Below are 10,148 nucleotides of genomic sequence, written 5' to 3'. Positions count from 1 at the left end.
CTTTGTATACTTTAGTAATTGCCCATAGTCAACACACTAGACCCCCTGGAGTCTCATAAAAGTCTGACTGCACTAATATTCTTCAAGATGTTAAATTGGGGGAGGGAAAGACTTCAGCTGAGACTGGCGTGTGAACTCTCCGAGAAGCAGTGAATATAAAGCTTTCCCTCTTTATGCCCCCCAACCTCCACCCCTTTCCGGGCTCTCTCCAGAGGTCTGCTCAGCCTCAGCGGAGGACTGAGGTAACGCCAAGGACTTTTGCGTCCAGTAACTATGTAAAATAACTCTCGCAATCTTTCTCCCAAATCCCAGCTGGACTACAGTGGATGTTTCTTGTTAACCTGGTCTATTTTTTATCACATAATTCACTATGGTTTTCAGTAGGAGCCCTCCCTTGGAGCGCAGAATACGCACGGTCGTTTTGGCACTATTTCTTTGCGCACAGGCCGGTTTTAGTTTCTCAGTCGCCGGACAGGATGGCACCTGCGAGGCCAACGGGAGCATATACTTCGTGGGGGAATGGTATTTTCTGGAATCTGATCACTGCACCCAGTGTGAATGCACCAGTGAGGGCTCTGCATGTTCCCGCACTGAGTGCACCTCTCTCCCGGCTGCATGCATCCATGTGAGCCACTACCCGACCGACTGCTGCCCCAGGTGCGAGAAGATCGGGTGTGAGTACCGAGGAGTGGTGTACGACCTTGGGCAGAACTTCCAGGTAAGCCTGTATGCTTTGAAACTTGCAAAGATAGGGTTGGACTGTGCTTCCAGTATAGATGGGGAATGCATGTCCCCATTTATAATATTGTACATTTAGGGCTTTAAATGTTTAAGGTTACTTACATTTTCCCTTCTTGAAAGTCAGGTCTAAAGAAAAATGTAAGCAGCCAAGGAGTTTTTGTCATAATAACCCAATCACACATAAAAACTAAAGGTGAGCAGCACTGTTTATGTGTAAACCTCAGTTCCCTTTATACAGGTATCAGCCTGTTCTGCAATCCTGTGTAACTATGCATAAGCATTATTTCAACAATGTATCTGATTTCACAAGCTTGCAGGTTATAATCATAAGTAGGCCTATGTAAGCCAAATTATATATTTTTCAGGGTATTTCCGTGCAGAACTCTGATCCAATAAATTACTGTCTGGTATGTTGGTATGTAATTTGAGTATAGTCTGAAATTGAAGGTAACTAGCGCCCCCTTTTGAGATGGCATGAAAAGGGCTTGGTGAGAGATGTTGTGAAAATAATCAATGCTGTTTCTCCCTGTTTGTGTGTGTGTATATATGTTTTCCCAGCCATCAGAATGTGAGCAGTGCACTTGTGACAGTGATGGTATCGCCCGCTGTCTAGTTGCAGATTGTGCCCCGCCACCATGTGTCAACCCCAATTACCAGCCTGGGAAATGCTGCCCTGAATGCAAGGAGGGTAAGTTTGGAATAACATTAAAACAGTTAGAATGTAAGTTTAAGAATAAACAATAAAGCACAAAGGGCCTCTTAGAGATGCCACAGGAGATTTATCTCCTCTATTGTATGAACAAATCCCACTGTTTTATCACCACGAGAAAGCAGTTCAACAATAAAGTTGCAAAGTCTAAGATGACCTTAGCCATTCCTTATTGCTACCACCCTCAGGGCAGATGCAAAGAGTCCCCTGTGCAAAGAAAAACCTCTCAAAGAATATGTTTGAACATAACATATCTTAATCAGTTAGGACAGCTGCTTTTGGAAGGCAGTTTCTTCTCATTTTATATCTATTTATTTAACCTTGATTCAGACCTCACCATGGGGTATGTGGTGTTCATTTTAATGTAGCTTCAATTGTAAAATAATTGGGTGGGAATGCTGACACACATTATTAACCCGAAAGTACACAACAAGTACACATCAGATGCTCAAGTTCCTTGAGATGCTTCACGCTTTGAAATTTCACCGATATCTGTTACGGTTCTTCCACAAAACGTTCACATGTAAGAGGTTTATCTCTCATTCAGACCAATGGAAACCTGTGATCTCTGGACGCCTCGTTAGCTCAAATATAAACACCTGGAACACGATGATGTCATCACTCCAACTGACATGCTCAGAGCAGCAGACTTCAGATAAAGGTTAATGGTCCTGCCCTCAACAGCTCTACGTCAATTATGGGGTGTCTTCATATGCCGTTTCCATGGAAACACATCCCTCGTCATAAAACACGATGTCGCTGTAACTCCAATGGACACGGTTCGATCGTCCCCCAAACTTCACTTGTATGTCACCGGTCCATGCCTCAACAGCTTTACGCCAAATCTGAGATCTCACCATAGGCTGTTGCCATGGAAACGCATCCCTCGCCATAAAACACGATGTCGCTGTAGCTCCAATGGACATGGTCCGGTCGTCCCACAATCTTCACCTGTATATCACCTCTCCATGCCTCAACAGCTCTACGTCAAATCTGACATCTCACCATATGCCGTTTCCATGGAAACGCATCCCTCGCCATAAAACACGATGTTGCCGTAACGCCAAAAGGGTCAAAACAGCACCAGACTTCAGATAATCGTTAACGGTCCAGCCCTCAACAGCTCTACGTCAATTATGGGGTGTTATCATATGCCATTTCCATCTAAACGCATCCCTCGCCATAAAAGACGATGTCGCTATAACTCCTATGAAAATGTTCAAAAAGTACTCAAACTTCACATGTGTGCTAACAGTCCAGCCGTGAAGACGGCAAATTGCCGTTGCCATGGCAACACAATGCTCACCATGAAACACGGTCTTCTCATAACTTCAGTGAAACTGCTCCAAACGGCCCAAAACTTCACAGGTTTGGTAACGATGCAGCCATCAACGCATCTAAGCGTATTATGGGATGTCATCAAATACCGTTGGCATGGCGACAGATCATTCGCCATGAAGTTAGTTCAAAAGTTTGCAGTTCAAATATTCTGCTGCTTTTCCAAGCCTTTTTACTTTATTTTCTTCTCTCATCACACATTCAAGCCCCCATTTCAATCTAAATTCTTCACTTTCTTCTTACACATTACATTTCAGCATAGCAGTTTAGCGTCAGCTTTTCAGCATAAAGCATTCCCACTAGCAATTTCTTCAGGAATTGCATTCTCTAGTGTTTTTTAATGTGTCCTGAATGGATGTGATGTGTCTTTTAATGTGCCCTTTATAGACCAGTTTTGCACATGCAAACCAAAAACACATGTATGCTCTTTGCATACAGAAAGTGAACAATAAAGTATTTAATCTCTGTCAAATGTAATTCAATTGCATTTGATAATTTGCATTGGATGAGTTTGTTTGATTGTACACTATGTGCATCTCAATATCTTCTAGCTGCAGTTACATACCTCTGCTGTTCCTCTCCCTGCAGGTCCTAATTGCTACGTGAATGCATCCCGCAGCCAGGTGATTCCTGCAGGAGAGCCCATCTGGGTCGACTCCTGCACCAAGTGCCGCTGTCACGATGGCCAGGATGCCGGCTTCTGGGAGGGAAACCGCCTCGCCTCCTGCTCCCGCCTCAAAAACTGTACGCCTGAACAACCATCCGTCAAGAAAAACTGATTCACTCTGTCAGCAGAATATACAATCCCCCGATGTCTGATCAACTTCCATCTCTAAAAACATTCTCTTTTGCAGCTGAAAAGGGATTATCTGCAACTTCCAAAAGCCATCAAAGCAGATTAGCTCCCATTCAACAAGGAGTTTTGTTCGTTTAACATTTCTGCAACAATGATGAGACCCATTGAGTTTGAAACGTTCGTTAACAAACTCCTGGTTTTCTCCATGTCAGATGGTTTTGTAAATTTTATCATGTGCAAAGTACAATATAAACAAATTAATTATTATCTAAAAGCATGGTCCTGTCATGTGGATGGGCTCTGAGTCCATACCTTTAGTTTACTTTGTGTTGTGCTTCCATGGTGCATATTCCCATATTAAGTTGTGTTCTATCCAACTAACTAAGACACAGACATATGTTGGCAGGATAAACAGTGCATACAGGCTGGTACAGTAAGTGAAAGATCAGTAGGCCCCCTAATAACCTAATACGGCTATATCTATGTGAAGAAAAACAGACAATACGTTATCATTAGTTAAAGAACTGAATTGTAGTTCTTGAAAACCATTGAAAACAGTGAAGGAAAACAGGATTAAATCTCCTCCAATTCAATAATATGGAAGGCAGTATTGTCAAATAAGACGTTGGATGTATAGGGCCTGACCTTCAGCCCCTGAGCTTGCTGTTACATCTGTATTCATAAACAAAACCCATAATCAAACAAATATGGTTTTCAAAAAGAAAACCTAATACAAACAAGCTTAACTCTTGAAACATCACCAAAATTCAGATATTTACAGTTTTTTATTTTGTCTGCCTGACCATGGTGTATTCAAAAGGTCTAGGAGTTAATATGCGAGTAAGCTTTTGTAGAGTTCTTTTTTTTTATTCTGACGTGCTTGGCAACAAAGCCAATGAGATTATTTGATGATAAAACAATTGTAATTGACTTGTCACGGGTTGATGCGCCAGCCTAATGAATGAATAGCTGTGATACAATTTAGACTAGGAAATGGCTTAGCAAAGCGATTAACAATTTGTAACAGTCGTATAAATTCTGCAGTTCAATTTTCAGACCCATTGAAATATAACTCATAGGACTATGGCCTAACATGACTATACAGTAGTTTATAGGCACAAGCAATGTTTGTTGTGTATGTACTGTAGAAAAAACATCTATAATTATCTGCTTTAGTTATCGACTAGAACATAGACATAGAAACAACCTTTTGATATTTCCACTCTTTTCAAAATGTACAGTTGTCATTTACCTTTATAAGAAAGATATCTGAATTGTTTTATGTAGTTTTATATGCAGCAGATATTCCTACTGTTATTTGTCAATATATAACCACGAGGGACCTTTAAATGAAAACCAAAAATAAACCAGTCTTGTTATATGTTTATGTGTAGCATTGGAGCTTTGAATCGCGTTTTTTAAACATAGTCATAAGACTCCCAAGTGCTGCTGTATGAAGTATATCATTACACCTGACACAATTCGCTGCATTAAATCTCCGTGAAAAGCCTCTTTCAGTAAGGTTTGGAATTACATTTTAAACTTGTAGGGTTATGAACACCTTTTAAATCTTCATGAGACTTTGTGAATGAGTACATCCTTTCTACATTTATATTTTCCTGAGGAGATTGGTATTCAAACCAAAGTGAGTGAATATCACCCAATAATCTGAAAGACTCAAGGTAAAGGAAAATATTGACATTTGTGAAATACGCTTTGCTTTATCAGTGTTTCTGAGTGAGATGCGATGATTTAAACCACTCCCGGTGTAGTTCTCCTCATTTAACAATTTGCAAAAAAAATGTGGAGCTTTAATTTACCGCCTGTAATAAAAAGGGAACAATTATGAATCACACCAACAAATCATGTAGTGTAATATGCCGATACTATTCACCGGCATCTTGTAAAGTATTACAAATCAAAACACCTTTCCATGTCCATTAAACACCTCTAACTCCCTGTTTTCCTTGAGTTGTGTCTTTTCACTTTATTTGAACGAGTTTGGCTCTGGTATCTCTGAGAGGACAGCATCTTGATTTCCCTGCAGACACTTTCTGCTGACAGTTTGTTTCCAGAGCAAAACCCTGCAAAACCATAAAAGGGTGAGAAAAGAAGTAGAACGTAAAAGAGCTTAACTTTGAAGCAATACAGAGTTGTTCATACTAATGGGAGGTTTGCATAACAGAGAAAATACAAGAGAAAATGAAGGACAGGAGTAAAGCTGAATGTAATCATAGTCACCGGGACCCTAGAAACAACAGAAATGTGAGTTGTCATGGAAACAGGAAATAGGGTTGCCAAAAAGTGGCCATATTACATTATAAGGCTGGATGACATCAGATCCAGGTGAAAACTAATTTATAATGACATTTCTATTTATCCAGCAGTGTCTTCTTCAGTACCCTGGGAAAAAAGAGTGACAACACCGTGAGGTAATCTTTAACCATCAGATTTATTGATTGTATAGAAAAAGTAGGTTTGATATGACGTAATGCATTCTATATAAGATATAACATTTTCAACATTCAATGTACAAAAAAAAACATAGCTAGAGATACAGTAAATGTTTAAAAACGCTCACAGGCCTAGAAGTCTCGTCTGCTCACTGCAGCAAAAAAAAGTATTTGAAGAAAAGTGTTGCGAATACACCACCTGAGGTGAGCTTGACAAGTAGAACAGCTTCAAAAGTCAAGAGTCTATTAAGAAACATCAAGCATAGTGGTTTCCATCCTCAAGTGAATGAGATGTTTCAAATACTTTTTTTGCTGGAGTTTCGGCTGCTGTTCTTTTACATATCTCCCGTGTTTCTGTTGAATACACATTGGGGCCTCTCTTGTTATCCATTTGTTCCAATACCCGTCACTCCTCAGCTTTCTTCATGTAACTGACCCCATTAAGGGTTGCCTGTAATATTTGAGTAGCCTTAATGAAAAGAAATTCGTCTTCATTTTGAAGTTCAATTTGCACTATCATTTCTGCTGTGGAATGAGCTTTTAAAAGTAAAAAGGAATCAGGTCATCAGGGTTACATCGCTTTTGGCTCGAGACATGTTTTTTTTTCTTGACCGAAACTTAATGAGCTGTAGGTGTAGGTAATGCAAGTGGGCCTTTAGCAGGAAGTGATACTCTAGAGCTGTGAAATGGAGGAAGCGGCTGATTCCAGAAATATTTCCCCCCATTTTAACGCACAACTTCAAATTTGGGAAATGTGTGTGTTCTTTAAACAGAAAGGGGGTTTTGAGGAAATCTTTCCCAAAAGTGTAACCGAAAGTTTCTGCTTGTTGTGAGTGTGCTTTGAAGCCATGAATTAAATACATATACATACTAGAAACTAAAAGTCAGGATATGTCGGCATATGCTGCTCCAATTCTAACCTATATGGAAGCAAAACACTAAAATCAATAGAGTGATCACTAGAGATTTCAAATACATGAGATGAATATGAGGAAAACAAGCATGACTGCATTATAACTAACCTTTAAGAAGTGTTGTCACCTAACATACCGCTTGAAAACAATGATTTTGAAGCAGGATATGAGGTGGATGTGAACACATCTGTAATATTGCACTTGTTAAGCTGTAAACAGTATAGAGAAGATATTTTATTGATTCTCAACAGGTAGTCTGCCCACTGAGGACACTTCAAATCACCAGATTATCAATGGAGGTGAAAAGCAAACATGAGCAAAGGGGGGAAACAGAAGGATTCACAAATAGGGAAGTGTAGTGAGATAGAAAAATATAGATGCAGACAGTAAGTGGCACAGATTCAGAGACACAAAGAGAGGCTCTGTCGATAGCTATTGAAAGAAGAAGCACTCTTGTGAGACACAGCTGTGCCTGAAGTGGGCCCTCCACAAAGCACAACAAAGTGCCATTGACACACACAGCCTGGACTGGCAGAGAAAGAAAGAAAAGGCAATGAAAGGCGAGATAATGCAAAGAAAAAAGGGAAGACTGTGTGAATGCATTTTGGGTGTGAGAGGCAGAGAGAGGAGTAATCAAACCGTCCAACAGGCTTTCAGCGAAGATAACGGAGAGCCAATCAGCTGGGAGCATTATCATTGTCTCGAGGCTGGGGAGGGGAGGCTATACTGTACATTATTTTTACCAAAATAAAAGCCCCAATTTGTCCTGAATGATACCAAATTCAAACAGGTGCTGCGTTGCATAATCTTCTGCCTGTTTAACCATTTTCGATAGGTGAAAATATTTAAAAATGTACAAAACTGAAACAAATATTGTTTAATTTCTCGATTACATCTCAAAACACATATCTTCCTCGATTAATTTTGTACCCAATTCATAACTTTTAAATAAGAAATAACCGTCCTTGCCCCGTTAGTATCGATCACTTCTGAAGGCATCAGTTTGGTGTTTAGGCGTCAACAGTAGAGACAAGGAAAAATAAAACAAGGGAAGACGAGTAATGTACAATACATGAGACAGTCAACGGCTTCAATAAAGCGGATGGAGGAAGTCATGATCTAAGTTTTAGTTTGTGGACTTTTCACATGAGGAAAGTTATGAAAATGTAGCTATCATTAATGAAAAAGTGAGATAAAGTAGATTTGAATACAGAGCTGACAGCTGGTGATGATAACATCTGAAGCAGCAATAGAGATGTCAGTCAAACTGCTCAAACTCATTACTGTCAGATTTTTGAATGACTACTTAGTCAAATCAGTATCGTGGAGATAATTAATGCAACTCAATCCGTTTGCACCGTGTAGAGACAAAAATGTACATTTAAAGCCCAGATTACTAAAATAAATCTCTATTCTTTTTCAAGGGGGTGAAAGGAAACAAACAAAGCTTTCAGAAACCTAATCTCCAATTTGTGCCAAACATGGGTTTAGAATCACGACTGAGCTGTCAGTGTATCTCCGCCTTGTCTTCGGTTCCTTGATTTGATGACTTTCCCAAGGTGGTTCCACGTCATTGCATCCAGCACATGAGTTACTTCAAAAGTTCAGTTTCTGCTTCCAAAGTTTGAGTATATATATATTATATATATATATATATATATGTATATAAAAAAGAGAACAAAAAGAGAGTTCTGGGGGGTTTGTTGCTGCTGACGAACATGTTGGATCAGCGTGTCCCCAGCACAGTAGATGCAGGCACAATACACATTCATTAATTGATATCGGAGGATTTGATGAAGTACTTAGATCAAAACTCCCTGACAAAGATGTTAATATGAAATCATCTATTACCATCATTTGTAAAGATGAGCGTCAGACGATTTCTTTGATAGACAATCTTTCATGTACAAGTCTAAAGAGTATCACTGCATGTTATCCTATCGTGTTAATGTTATTCTTTTGACCATCACTGTGAATGTTTGGGAAATACAATGTTTTTAAGCTTTTTTGTCCACCATGTTCATTATTCCTGATATTACATTTCCAATCCGGCAAACACCACGTCTCCTTTCTGTCTTTGTATCCATGAAAGAAACATTTTCCCTTCAGTTTATATGAACTTGGTCAAATATTCCAAGAAATTCCACTCGATGAAGGCGAATAATTCAAAACAGTTTCCAAAGTTTCAAATGACGTTATTGTCTCATCTCTTAACTCCCAGAAAAATGCAATGTCCTCTGTCGATATGCCACTGGACGACCTCCAGTTTTCAGAAGATTGGTAAATGAAAGACTCCAAGTATCAGCTTCCAAGTTTGAAGCCAACCTTTGGTCGGCCACTGATATTCAAGCTTTGCTCCACACTCTTTCAATCCTGAAGTCACTGATTGGCAAAGGTAGGAGCTGTGAAGCCAGTGGCTGCTTAAAACAGTTGGAAAGAGCCTGGGTCCTTGTTACAGAAATGGCAAACTCAAATTACAAAAAAAAAAAGTAAAGAGGAAGAAAGAGATCATCAAGTGCTTGGGACTTTTCCCTCTTTGCTTTAACTCCTGCATCTTTCCAGATGTCTAGGATATGTGATCTCCTGATTTCCCTCTTCTGCTCATCTTTTTCCATCCTGGCAAAGCATGTCGACTTCCTCCCTTCGTCTGTCGCTCTCTAGCCCTTTATAGGCCGGGGCGGTGGTTTGCCGATCTCCACAGAGATATTTGTGTACAGAGCGTACCTCTTGAACTGAATCACTCTGTAGGTCAGAGAGCTGATCCCGTCCTTCTTCATCGTGTTCTTCGTGTTCTGGATTTTATTAAACCTGGAGGGTGGAAGACAAAGAGGTGAAAAAGAGAAATAAAGCAGATCAACTTTATCGTGCAGAGAGTGCTTCTCAAAGTGTGGTCCGCGGACCACTGGTGGTCCGTGAGCGCCCCCTAGTGGTCCGTGAGTATATTGGTACATTTCACATTTGAAATAAATAAATACATTTCAGTTTTCCGCACTCTCGCGGGAATATCTCCGCAATGGAGCGAGGTTAAGTTTCACTTTTGATTGCATGATATAGCCCAGCGCAACACCTTCATCATACATGTTGCCACTTGTTTGTACCATTTTCAGGCGATTTGTAATTTGTTCTAAAAAAACGATATGTTTTTTGATATTTGTGGAGTTAGGTGGTCCGTGAGTGTTTTTTTATTGGTTAAGTGG

General features: G+C 39.9%; 2 protein-coding genes across 3 annotated transcripts in view; one reads left to right on the top strand and one right to left on the bottom strand.

Annotated features, from left to right (window-relative positions):
- Positions 1-135: 135 nt before the first annotated feature.
- LOC117463044 (von Willebrand factor C domain-containing protein 2-like) lies at positions 136-5,547 on the top strand. Of its 2 annotated transcripts, XM_071206219.1 has the most exons (4): positions 136-262; positions 385-718; positions 1,300-1,429; positions 3,377-5,547. In XM_071206219.1, exons 1-4 carry the CDS (start codon positions 174-176, stop codon positions 3,565-3,567), a joined length of 744 nt encoding a protein of 247 aa, XP_071062320.1. In that variant the 5' UTR covers positions 136-173; the 3' UTR covers positions 3,568-5,547. The 2 variants fall into 2 exon arrangements, with proteins under 2 accessions (XP_071062320.1, XP_033961353.1); XM_034105462.2 differs by lacking the exon at positions 136-262 and having other exon boundaries at positions 288-718.
- Positions 5,548-6,056: 509 nt separating this feature from the next.
- The window catches only part of b4galt2 (UDP-Gal:betaGlcNAc beta 1,4- galactosyltransferase, polypeptide 2), a 172,641-nt gene continuing 168,549 nt past the window's right edge, over positions 6,057-10,148 (bottom strand). The window contains exon 8 of the mRNA XM_034105385.1: positions 6,057-9,759. Within this exon, the coding sequence (XP_033961276.1) occupies positions 9,609-9,759 (151 nt within the window). The 3' untranslated portion in view covers positions 6,057-9,608. The remainder of the gene's footprint in view (positions 9,760-10,148) is intronic.

The sequence above is a fragment of the Pseudochaenichthys georgianus genome, chromosome 17, assembly GCF_902827115.2.
Source record: "Pseudochaenichthys georgianus chromosome 17, fPseGeo1.2, whole genome shotgun sequence".
Taxonomy (NCBI): domain Eukaryota; kingdom Metazoa; phylum Chordata; class Actinopteri; order Perciformes; family Channichthyidae; genus Pseudochaenichthys; species Pseudochaenichthys georgianus.
This window is presented reverse-complemented; position numbering and strand designations above follow the sequence as displayed.

Bases quoted from the DNA above. Each gene is read 5' to 3' on its own strand.
- LOC117463044 (XM_071206219.1), top strand. From the start codon at position 174: ATGCCCCCCAACCTCCACCCCTTTCCGGGCTCTCTCCAGAGGTCTGCT. The intron at 263-384 runs GTCCAGTAACTA...GGTTTTCAGTAG, and splicing joins GTAACGCCAAGGACTTTTGC to GAGCCCTCCCTTGGAGCGCA. The intron at 719-1,299 runs GTAAGCCTGTAT...ATGTTTTCCCAG, and splicing joins ACCTTGGGCAGAACTTCCAG to CCATCAGAATGTGAGCAGTG.